Source organism: Mandrillus leucophaeus, unplaced genomic scaffold (assembly GCF_000951045.1).
Source record: "Mandrillus leucophaeus isolate KB7577 unplaced genomic scaffold, Mleu.le_1.0 Scaffold150, whole genome shotgun sequence".
NCBI classification, from domain to species: Eukaryota; Metazoa; Chordata; class Mammalia; order Primates; family Cercopithecidae; genus Mandrillus; species Mandrillus leucophaeus.
In genome coordinates, this window is record NW_012101477.1 from 5106082 (window position 1) to 5118301 (window position 12220).

Here is a 12220-nt window from a genome sequence, read left to right on the forward strand (position 1 = left end):
TGTGGATCTCAGCTCACTGCAACCTCCACCTCCTGGGTTCAAGCAATTCTCCTGCCTCAGTCTTTGAGTAGCTGGGACTACAGGTGCGTGCCACCATGCCCAGCTAATTTTTGTATTTTGAGTTGAGATGGGGTTTCACCATGTTTGCCAGCCTGGTCTCAAACTCCTGACCTCAGGTGATCCACCTGCCTTAGCCTCCCAAAGTGCTGGCGTTACAGGTGTGAGCCACCATACCCAGCTGCCCAGCAGCACTTTTTTTGTTGTTGTTTTTTTGTTTTTTTTTTTTTGAGATGGAGTCTCTCTGTTTCACCCAGGCTGGAGTACAGTGGTGCAATCTCAGCTCACTGCAGTCTCCACCCCTCCTGGGTTCAAGCGATTCTCCTGCCTCAGCCTCCTGAGTAGCTGGGACTATAGGTTCACGCCACCACGCCCAGCTAATTTTTAGTAGAGATGGGGTTTCACCGTGTTGGCCAGGATGGTCTCGATCTCCTGACCTCGTGATCTACCCGCCTCAGCCTCCCAAAGTGCTGGGATTACAGGCGTGAGCCACCACGCCCAGCAGCAGCACTTTTGATCATTATTTCTGTTTATTGGTAATAGTAAAAAATTAGAAACTATCCAAATGTACATCAAAAGTGAATTTGGGCCAGGCACAGTGGCTCACGCCTGCAATCCCACCACTTTGGGAGGCTGAGGTGGGCAGATCACTAGAGGTTAGGGGTTTGAGACCAGCCTGACCAACATGCTGAAGTCCCATCTCTACTAAAAATACAAAAATTAGCTAGATGTGGTGGCACACGCTTGTAATCTTAGCTACTTGGGAGGCTGAGGTGCAAGAATCACTTGAACCCGGGAGGTGGAGGTTGTAGTGAGTCAAGATTGTGCCACTGCATTCCAGCCTGGGCAACAGAGCAAGATTCTGTCCAAAAAATAAAAAAATTTAAAAAGTGAATTGGGTACATAAATCAGTTATTTCTATCTGGTGAAATGGTATAGAGACACTAAAAAAGAAGGAGGTCGGACAGGCATGGTGGCTCATGCCTTTGGGAGGCATGAGCACCCAAAGGTGCTAATTCCAGCAGTTTGGGAGGCTGAGGCAGGAGGATCGTTTGAGCCCAGGAGTTCAAGACCAGCCTGAGCAACATAGTGAGACCCTGTCTCAAACGAAAAAAAAGTGATAAAAAGGAAGGAAATCTAGACATACCTAGTGACAGAAAAGTGTTCATGTTTTACAGTTGCAAAATAAGTTGTCATTTTGGTAAATGTATGTTGAGACTCTCTTTGGTGTACAGGACCATGGACAGTGTCCACTGTCCTCTCTGTATAGCCTAGAATATATTACAATGAATATCCATTACTGCTCTAATGGGAGAAGAACAATAGAAAGAAAAAATTGGTCCAGTGAGGAGCTTCAGCCCTTGGTAACTGGTTTATGGCTGAGTCTCAGTTCCTTGCCTGGCTCATCACCCAGCGCACGGTGGCCCATATCTCCTGGCTCCTCTTGACTTCCTGCCTCCCTCTTCCTAGGATGCTGTTTGTGACTGTAGCACCCAGTCTCTCACCTCCTGCTTCGCCCGTTCGTCCCGCTCTGCCATCCGCCACTCTCCTTCCAAGTGCAGGCTGCACCCTTCAGAGTCCAGCTGGGGTGGGGAGGAGAGGGCACTCCCCCCCAGCGAGTGACCGAGCAGCCAAATTCCCCGCCTCAACCAGCCAAGCCCCTGGATAGCAGAAGGGAACCAGCGGAGATGAGACGAGGTGAGGCGAGGGGCTGTGTCCTCAGCATTGCCTGGCCCTGGAGGGACAGCAGCGATGCCACTGCCAGAATGCAGCTTTCACATCAAGGTAAAGCCGGGTCTCCTGCTGGCCCCTGGGTGGTTAGCTCCGACTTCCCAGGGGAAGGCAGTGAGTGGGAGAGAGACCAAAACTGGGCTTCCCAAGCATCCACTGAGAGATCCGTCAAGAGCCGATCCCTGGGTTCTAAGAGAGAGCCTTGCCTGGTTCTGCCCATGCCTCCCTCTTGGAAGAGCCCAAGAAGGATACATGTCTGGCCATGCCTTTGGGGAAAAGGAGTCAGAGAGATGTTTCCTGCTGACCATCCACCCCTTCATTCAGGAGGAGACACTGCTGAGAAGAACAGGCTTTGCTCTAGGGCTCCATGTTGGGTTCCTGGTGGAGCACTGCTGGGCATCATCACCATCACCTCCTTCTCTCCACCACCTCCTCCTCCCAGGCCCACTGCTCTAGATTGCTGGGACACTAGGGGGCATGATAGGGCAGTAGCCAGGGCCAAGTATCTGCTTGGAGTCCTGGAGCCCTGGATCTCCTGCCCATAGCCTGGATGCAGCAAGAGCTAGGAGGCAAAGTGGAAATCTGCAGGGCTCAGGGTTGGGGAGTGATTGCAATTGCCTTCCTTGCCAAAGTGACTTGGGACCCCAGTGTTCCCAGCAGACCCTTTGAGGATAGAAATAGGTAGAGTCAGTCTCAAGACCTGGTGCATAGATAAATGCCTGAATACACTGCCTTGATCTCGATCTCAGAGGCCTCTCCCTGGCACCCTAAGGGGGGGGGCACTACATCTCCACTGTGTTTACATCCTGCAGCTGGTAGGGGGGCAAAGATATTCCCAGTAAGAGACTCTTGGTTGGCCAGGTCAGGCCCAGGAGAACACCGAGAGGCCAGAGCCCAGGACACAGCAGTAGACTGGGGCCTGGAAACACATATCTTGCCTAGATTGTTTATTTGAATTTTTCATACTATAAATATTTAAGGTGATTTACTTTATTTTAATAATTTAATTTACCCCAAATTCCTTAAGGTAATTTATTGGAGGTTGAAACATGCATTCTTGCCACTGGGACAACATGGGGCTTCTAATGGCATGGACAGCCACGGGGTCCCCCGGGTGGACAAGGCAGTTTGGCAGCCAGGTTTGGAGACCTGGTCTCCTGGTCAGTTTTGGAGGGCCCCTCAACAGAGCTGGAGCCCTGTACCCCAACACTGCTGGCCATGTGGCCTCAGAACACTACTTATTACTCAATGCCTGGTACTTGGCCAACCCCAGCTGTCAGTCTGTAAATACTCACTGACAAGGTGGAGGGCTGAACAGCCATCACCACTCCCCAGACATTCTCCTTGTCTGTCTCATTTCCCTCCCTCCCTCTGACACCTTTCTTCATGAGTTGAATGTGGATTACTAAGGCTCTATCAAGAGCGTGGAGATCCTTCCAAGTTTCCCAAATGAGAACTCGCAGGAAAACAGGACTGAACTTTGATAATGTTGTTTATCGCAGCTTTGCACATAAACCTGAGTGTCTCCCAGCCTGCCTCGGTTCTCACCAGCCTGCCAGCCTTTTCACCAGCCTCTCTCCTTAGCCTTATGGCCTTTCACGGCTCTTCTCCCTGCCCCAGCTCTGCTGCCTGCCCTTTCTCACGTCCTCCGTGAGCTGCCTGAGCTATTGGTTGGATTTCAACGTGGCTCATTGCAGCATGTGGGGGAGTGCCTCCCATGGCCTCCCCTTGGTGCCGGTGAACCCCTTTTGGTTGCACACATGCTCCCCCGACACACATAGACATGCAGCCTTCCTGTAACTGACTGGGGACCCAGAGTGGAAACACCAGGATGGATCAGCTTATCTGCAGAATTGCCCATCAGGAAGACCAAAAGCCAGTAGCTTTGCTGATTTGCCCCCAGGACTCTGGAGGTGCCCATGCACTCCCACCTCCACCTGCCAGTTCCCAGACCCATCCATTCGGGATCACCTGGACCAGTTACCCCAAGTCCTGCATCTCCCTTCCCTGCAGGCTGAACACCAGGGTCATGCCAGTCCCGCCAGCCACTTCCTCCATGCCCCAGTGACTTGTGTGGGCAGAGCAGGCAGCCAGTGGAGCTGTGGGCAAGTTCCACTCTGGGATGCTGCTGCTCTCACCCATGAGGTCAGGGGGGCCCGCCAAGGTTATCTCCAGGTGAGGGGATTCACATCAGGCCACATGTCACCAGAGGCCTTCTGCCACCTCCCAGAGCGACAGAGCCAGGGAGGCTGCGTACCCAGCCTCGGGGAGAAATCCCCGTGGGACATGAGCCCCAAGACCTACGGACCACTCAGCCTTACCATCATACTATCCAAGATTGTCCTTGCCATCTTCGTTGTCTCAGCCAGACCTTGGTTTTCCGTAAAGCCCCCGTTTCTACTTCCTGCATGCCACTGTGCAAGGCCACTCATCACTGTTCCTGCAGAAGCCTCCGGACGTGGGGCTGGATGGGGTTGAAAACGTTACATGTAAATATTGGTTTGGTTCGGTTTTTAGCATTTTACTTGGTAACTGGTTGTATTTTCTTTTTTGGGGTGGGGGGATTGGTTTGTAAAAACTCTCTACTCTTTTGGAATGTAATTTCTAAGTTTGTTTCTTTCTTCAAATGCCTTTTAAGTCTTGGTAACATTCCCAAAGCAGAAAACTGCCTGACCCGCAGTGGGGATTCCCTGGAGAATCGGGGTCCCAAGAAGGAATGCTGCCCTTCTCACACCCTTCCTCCCCCTTCCTCCTGCCTCTCCGCCTTTCACTGCTAGCCCCTTCCTTCTCCTCCTTTATCCTTCTTTCTCCTTTCCCCATCTCCACTCTCTCTTCAACCAAAGTCCCAAGGAACCCTCGGGTCCCAATCCCCCATAGACCACTTGGCTTGGGTCCATGGGGTTGGCACCAGTTGGTTGGGGGAAATGGGGGACCAGTTGGCATGATTGGCCCTAAACTGGGAAACCTCATGTTTCATATGTCTGACCTCTTTCCAGAGCCAAATCAGCCCCTTTCGGAATGATGACTTCATTGGAATGCAAATCAAGTCATTTCGGTGCATCAGTGGCTCTTAGACCTGCATGCACGAGACATCAGAATCCAATTCCCTGACCCTGTGCCAGCCCTTTCCCCCAGTTTATTTCCCACCAAAGGCTGACCTTAAGAGGTCTTGCTTTCTATGAACTCAAGATGGAGCCCACCTGTAGGCATCCCCAGGGGCACTGTTCTACAAGTTGGCTTCCGATGTGACAAGGCCAAGGGCTCAAAGACCTGACCCTCTTACACCCTGTGCTGACATGGTTCCATCACATCCACCCACATGCACTTTTATGGTTTCATCCCCCAGCCTCTTCTCCTCTGGCCCACCCAGCGTCCAGGCTCTTTCTCCCTCTCCCCTCCTATCTAGAATGTCCCCTGCTTCTAGCCTCACCAGACCCCCCAAGCTCCGACTACTTCTTCCTTAATAATAGTAATAATCATCATCCCCTACACATCCCACCTAAAGCACTTTACTATTTAGAAAACGTGTCCCCTGGCTGGGCACGGTGGCTCACTCCTGTAATCCCAGCTCTTTGGGAGACTGAGGTAGGCGGATCACTTGAGGTCAGGAGTTCAAGGCCAGCCTGGCCAACGTGTTGAAACCCTGTCTCTACTAAAAATACAAAAAATGAGCTGAATGTGGTGGTGCACACCTGTAATCCCAGTTACTCGGGAGGCTGAGGTGGGAGAATCGCTTGCGTCCAGGAGACAGAGGTTGTGGGAGCAGAGATTGCGCCACTGCACTCCAGTCTGGACGACAGAGTGAGACCCTGTCTCAAAAAAGAAATCGTTTCCCACCCCACATCTCCTTCAGACCTCTCAGGGACAACTCGTGGAGGCAGCCTTGGTAGGACATGGGTTAGTGCACCCATTTTGCAGATGAGGAAACTGAGGCACAGTTCTCATCCCAGAGCACAAAAAGTCATACTGAGTTTAGATGAGAACTTGAGTCCAACTCTGTCCTGTTTGCTGTGCAAATCCACTGCCCTACTGGGCGCTTTTTGTGGGTCCAGAATACCCAGAATATGCTGCTGGCCAACCCAGGCATAAAACAAGTCCATTCCAGATCACTGAGCCTGTGTATGCCAGAGGGTGATCTGAGGTCCCCATTCAGCAGAATTCTCTGAGGGCATGTTCAGAATGCAGATTCCTGGACTCCACCTTGAATCTGCATGCTTAACAAACTCTCCTGGGGTTGGGGGGTGGGCGCAGCGGTCACACCTGTAATCCCAGCACTTTCGGAGGCCGAGGCGGGTGATCACTTGAGCTCAGGAGTTTGAGACCAGCCTGGCCAGCCTGGTGAAACCCCGTCTCTACTAAAAATACAAAAATTAGCCAAGTGTGGTAGCACATGCCTGTAATCCCAGCTATTCAGGAGACTGAGGCAGAAGAATCACTCGAACCCCGGGGGGAGCAGAGGTTGCAGTGAGCCGAGATTGTGCCAATGCATTCTAGCCTGGGTAACAGAACGAGTCTTGTCTCAAGAAACAAAACAAAACAAAACAAAAACCGCCCTCTCAGGGGGATCCTGGGCACTATTGGCCACACCATTGGTGTTCTTGGCCCTGATCATTAGGCTATCTTTCTTTTTTAAGTTTTTTTAAATTTAGTTTTTATTTTATTTATTTATTTATTATTTATTATTATTATTACTATTATTATTATTTTAGAGACGGGGGGTCTCCCTATGTTGCCCAGGCTGGTTTCAAACTCCTGGGCTCAAGTGATCTGCCCTTCTTAGCCTCCCAAAGTGCTGGGGTTCCAGGCATCAGCCACCGTGCCAGGTCATCTTCCTTTTTCTTTTTTTTTTTGAGACAGTGTCTTGCTCTGTTGCTCAGGCTGGAGTACAGTGGCACCATCTCGGCTCCCTGCAGCCTCCACCTCCCTAGTTCAAGCAATTCTCCTGCCTCAGCCTCCCAAGTAACTGGTATTACAGGTGCATGCCACCATGCCTGACTAATTTTTTGTACTTTTAGTAGAGACAGGGTTTCACCATGTTGGCCAGGCTGGTCTTGAACTCCTGACCTCAGGTGATCCACTCACCTTGGCCTCCCAAAGTACTGGGATTACAGGCATGAGCCACCACGTCCAGCCTTATCTTTCTTTTAACCAAGAAACATGATGCCGTATCTTAAAAAGAGCACTAAGCCCTGAGCAGGGACTTAAGGGATCGAGTCCCCAACCAAACTGATTTTATTACTCAAAAAGGATTTTCAAAAAGGATCAGAGGCTATTTACAATATTAGTCAGAGGGGTTCAATAAAATAAAAATAGGAAGTAAAAAAAAAGACAAATTATTATCTAAATCTAACTGGTGTAATTCCCATAATCATGCAATTAAATTTTACTTTTGAGTTTCCTGGCAGCCATGGTAAAAAGAGGAACACATCAGGATTTATAATTTTCATCATCCAATTATGGGAAGCAAGCATGTTTGCCCCAGGAGATGAACTCTTCTACTAATTTATAGCATGTGTCCTTTCATCTAGGGCCACTGAGCCAGTTGGTGAGTCAACGGGTGAACCTAAGATGCAAGGATGTTTTCCAGGTGACTATTTAAAAAGTAAAAAATCCACCGACGTGAATGACCTTGGCAAGATCATGTGGCTAGTCTATACCTCAGTTTCCCCGTCTATAAAGTGAGGATAACGTCCCACCCATGTAACTGTGGTGAGGACCAACTGCAACACTGTGCCTGCGAGTCCCATTGGAAAAGTGTAAGGTTCTACACAAATGGAGAGTGGTCTGACCACACTCAGTGTCCCCAGCCCAGCCTTCAGTGCCCTGGCCCTGGGGTGGGGGACAATACCCTCCTTACCCCATTCACTAGTCTTCATGAATAGCAAGGAGGCCATAACATAATTTGGTCTAAACCCCTTCCTTTTTAAAAAAATTATGGCAAAATATGCATAACATTAAATTTTCCATTTTAAAGATTTCTAAGTGGCTTGAAGTACATTCACAACGTGTAACCGCCACCTCCAGAACTTTTTCATCACCCCAAACTGAAACTCTGTACCCACTAAACAATAACTCCCCATTCCCCCTGTCCCCAGCCCCTGGTAACCTCTATTCTACTTTTTTTTTTCCTTCTGTGGATTAGCCTATTCTAGGTATCTCTTTTAAGTAGAATCATACAGTATTTGTCCTTTTGTGTCCAGCGCCCTCATTTTTTGAGATAAGGAATCAGGTCCAAAGAAGGCAGTGGCTCACCCAAGGTCACACAGCAAACCACAGGCAGAGCCAAGACCAGAACCCAGGTTTCCTGACTCCCAACAGGTCTTGCATCCCCAGTAGTGAATGAGACACTGCTTCGACTTTCTGTAATCTTGGTTTAGCCCCTTCCTCTCTCTGGGCTAGTCTGTTTCCTACCACTCATCCATTCTTTCTTTATCATCTCCCTCCAAAGTCTCTTGTCCTCCTGCCTCCTTTTCTCCTTGGCTGGTTCCTACCAGCAGATGGAGTGGCCCTGGCCCATGCCAGATTTTCTTCTTCTGGGTCTGGGGCTCACTGTAGAATTCAGCCCTCAGTCCTCCCAGGATGTTCTTCCCAGCACTGCTCCCTCCTGCGGATTTTCCTGTAACCTCAGTAACTCGCTTCCCATCCCCCTGCTTCCTACCAGGGAAGCCTTCCTGTCGCGTCTGTGGTTTCCCAGCTCTGATATTTGTTCTCAAATGTGGTGGTGTCCTGGTTCTGTGTTTATTTATTTTGTGTTTTCTCACACCAAAAAAAAAAAAAAAAGCCTCTTCCTCCAATGCATCAGGAGGCACCAGCCCTGCCAGGCCTTCTCATTGGGCTCACCCCTCCCCAGCAACCCCTGAGTCCCACCCTTGAGCCATGCTGTCTTCTCTGTAAGCAGCCTGCCAGCAGCAGCCCCAGCACTTTGCAGTGGGCGTGTGTGTGGTGGTGGGTGGGGGGCTTGGATCCCTCCTTTTTCCTCCTCTGCCCTGCCCAGTCCCAGATGGCCTTGGTTGTAAAGCAGGTGCTGCCTGACAGGTCCTTCTCTCCCTGTCCCTGGTCATCAATCCATCTCTTTGTCCATTCAGTATCCAACCATCCTCTCCATTCTCCTCTGGACCTCACCACTCTCAGAGCTGCTTGTCCTGGCAGAATCTACAGTTCACCCCGACTCTACCCCTTACCCCTCCCAACCCAACAGTATTTGCAGTTTGCAAAATCCACAGACCCAAGGTCCTAAGGGGAGTGAGGACATGATGCTGGGCCCATGTCTCCTGCTCAGGGCTTCTGTCCACTGCCAGCCCTGCCGCTCCTTCCTCACCCTCCTTGGAGCCTCCTCTGCTGCTTGTCTATCCCAATGGCCCTGCTCCCCTCCCTTCTTGCCCTTCACCAGCTTTCTGGACACCATGCCCTGAGGAAGGGACCTTTAGTTTTCTCTAAACATCTTTGAAGGGCTGAAGCAGTCAGGGCCGGCTGCCTTGTCACTCTTTATTTGGAAGCTACTCAAACCATTCCCAAGAAGAGGGGCCTCAGCTGGCAATCTGGAAACCTGGCCCAGGTCTGGCCAGGTGTCTTCACTTCTCCCACCCTCCCAGTCTTGTGATCCTGTGATGAGCACCAGGGTGGTCCTGTGGGCCCTAGAGCACCCCTCCTGCTGTAGGGTCTTGCAGCCCATCCTTTCTCTACTGGGCCCTGGTATCCTGGCTCTTCTCAGCTCTGCCGCTGATCTCTGTGCCTTAGTTTACTTCTCTGCATGGGGGACTCACCCCAAGACCATTTCCAGCAGCTTCCCAGGTGATGTCATGCCCCAAGGCTGGGCTTTGCCAGCTGTGACCCAGCTCCTTAGTGCTGCCCAGGAGGCACCAGGTTGCTGAGAATGAGGTGACTGCGGGCACCATTCTCAGCCAGTGGTTCTTGTACTGCATTCCAGCAGCAGGGATATCACCTGGGAACTTGATAGAAGTGCAAATTATTGGCCCCACCCAAGACTCACTGAATTAGAGCTTATGGAGTGAGGCCCTACAAGCTGGGGTTTTAAGGAGCCCTCCAGATGATTCTGACATGCATAAGAATATGCCAGCTGCTGATCTGGGCTAGCCATTAGTATAGCCTGGGGAGGGACTGGGACTGGCTAGGCCAAGAACAGGTGGAAAACACCAGCCTCATCTGGACTCCTGAGATTGGAAATCACCGCCAACAAAAACCAACCCTATAGTCGCTCCTCTCGGAAGAGGAAGAGAAGTTGGAGGGCCTGGAGAAAGCATACATCGTTTCTTTCCCTGCTCCTGCACTTGTCTCAGTTTTACAAAAGGCTGTGTGGATGGTGCCAGCCAGGAGGGTGTGGGAGTCCTGGGGAGGCAGGAGGCAGAAGACCCTGACTGTTTATCCCTTGGGAACCTCACCATAGGCCAGATAGCCCCTCTTCAAATGGAAAGAAATCTTAACTCCACAAGGAAAGAATCCGAAATCCCCAGTTCCACCTCCTCCCAACCCCAGGGATACCTTGTAGACAGTGCCAAAAAACAGCTCCAACCCCCAGCAGCTGGGAAGAGAGCCAGAAGCTGCCCTTCCTCCTCATCCTGGCCCCTCCCCAGCCCCCGCCAATACTGTGAACCCCCTTCCCACTCAGCCTGGTTTCCTGGTGAGGGTCCTGCAGTCGTGGGCCCTGGGGGACCCCCAGGGCAAGGCCCATGGGAGGGAAGGGACCAAGGGCATCCTTGGGCCAACTGTCCACCTCTCTTGTCCACTGTTCTCTCCTTTCCACTTCTGTCTTCAAAAGGCTCCTTCCCAGGATGGATCGGGTGCTAGGACAACTGCAGTCCAATCCACCAGCTCTCCCTGCCCCTGTGTCTTATTTGAGACATGAGAATAACTGTACAGTGTAAACTTATAAAGCGTTTTTAATGGTTGTAGATTGGAAATAAAGTATGTCATATGAACAGTTGCCGTGGACTTGGCCTCCTCTCTGATTTTTCTAATGAGGTGGGTGGGGGCCCCAGCAGATTTGAAACCGAACTTTTCCCCACTCCCAGCTGCCTGGGAAGTGGGGAGCCCAGGGAGTGCCACAGCCAGCTGGCTGGTTTGAAGTCACGTGGGAGGGGCCACCAGGTGTTCTGGCTGCTGCCTGCTGATACTTCAGCGTTTCCCACACAGTGTGATGTGAACACTGAGAAACAAATGCAGTCTTCAAAAAGAAGAAAAATAGAATTGAACCACAAAGGACTTTAACAATTTTATGCAAAAAAAAAGATACTTTTAGATGTGTGTCAATTGTCTATTGAAATGTAATTAATTATTCCGAAACATTTCTTATACCCCACAGATGCTATGGGTCAGGAATTTGGGAGCTGGGTAGTTCTGATTCAAGGTCTCAGGAGGTTGCAGTCAGTTGTCAGTCAGGCTACAGTCATTTGAATGCCTGATGGACTGATGGACTGGAAGATCCATTTGCAAAGTAGCTACTTCTCATGGCTGGCAAGACAGTGCTGGCTGGCTGCAGGAGGCCTCAGTTCCTCACCATGTAGACCTCTGTAGGACTGCTTGCGTGCCTTCACAACATGGCGGCTAGCTTCCCCCACAGCATGTCATCTGTGAGAGCGCAGGGAGGAAGTCATGATGTCTTTTATAGCTAACCCTTGAAAGTCACAGACTAGGCCGGGCGCAGTGGCTCACGCCTGTAATCCCAGCACTTTGGGAGGCCAAGGCGGGTGGATCACCTGAGGTCGGGAGTTCGAGACCAGCCTGACCGACATGGAGAAACCCCGTCTCTACTAAAAATACAAAATTAGCTGGCTGTGGTGGTGCATGCCTATAATCCCAGCTACTTGGGAGGCTGAGGCAGGATAATCTCTTGAACCCGGGAGGCAGAGGTTGCTATGAACCAAGATCGCACCATTGTACTCTAGCCTGGGCAACAAGAGCAAAACTCCGTCTCAAAAAAAAAAAAGTCACAGACTATAATGTCTGCAGTATCTAATTGGTTATATAGGCCAGCATTCTTCAGCATGGGAGGGGACTACACAATGGCATGAACACCAGGAAGCAGGGATCATTGGGGGCCATCTTAGAAGCTGGCTACATGATACTTTCATGTATCTCTTTTATGAGGGGCTAATAACAGCCAGGCATGTGCTGGGTATTGAGGATACAATGGATGGGCCTGGAAGATGTGAAATCAAATGTCAATGGCAGGGGGAGCCCAGGGTGCTCAGCCAGCCCAGAGGAAACAAGAAAGGCTTCACAGAGGAAAGGACATCTGAATGACACCTAAAATTGAGATGTTGACCAGATGAAGGCCATGGTGGTGTGTTGTAGGCAGGAGACTGAGCGGAAGTGGTTCCAGGGAGAGGGAATAGCATGTGTGAAAGCCTCGTAGAAGGAGAGCAGAGCAGGCCGGGCGCGGTGGCTCAAGCCTGTAATCCCAGCACTTTGGGAG

The 12220-nt window shown here is 50.8% G+C and overlaps 1 protein-coding gene across 2 annotated transcripts in view; it reads left to right on the forward strand.

Annotated features, from left to right (window-relative positions):
* SOGA1 (suppressor of glucose, autophagy associated 1) overlaps positions 1 to 10727 on the forward strand; it is a 103463-nt gene extending 92736 nt beyond the window's left edge. Inside the window, exon 15 of one of the 2 annotated variants that reach the window (XM_011975013.1) lies at positions 1528 to 4387. In XM_011975013.1, the coding sequence (XP_011830403.1) occupies positions 1528 to 1680 (153 nt within the window). In that variant the 3' untranslated portion in view covers positions 1681 to 4387. Of the gene's footprint in view, positions 1 to 1527; positions 4388 to 10339 lie in introns of those variants that run through there. The other variant, XM_011975014.1, reaches the window with a different exon arrangement.
* The last annotated feature ends 1493 nt before the right edge of the window (positions 10728 to 12220 follow it).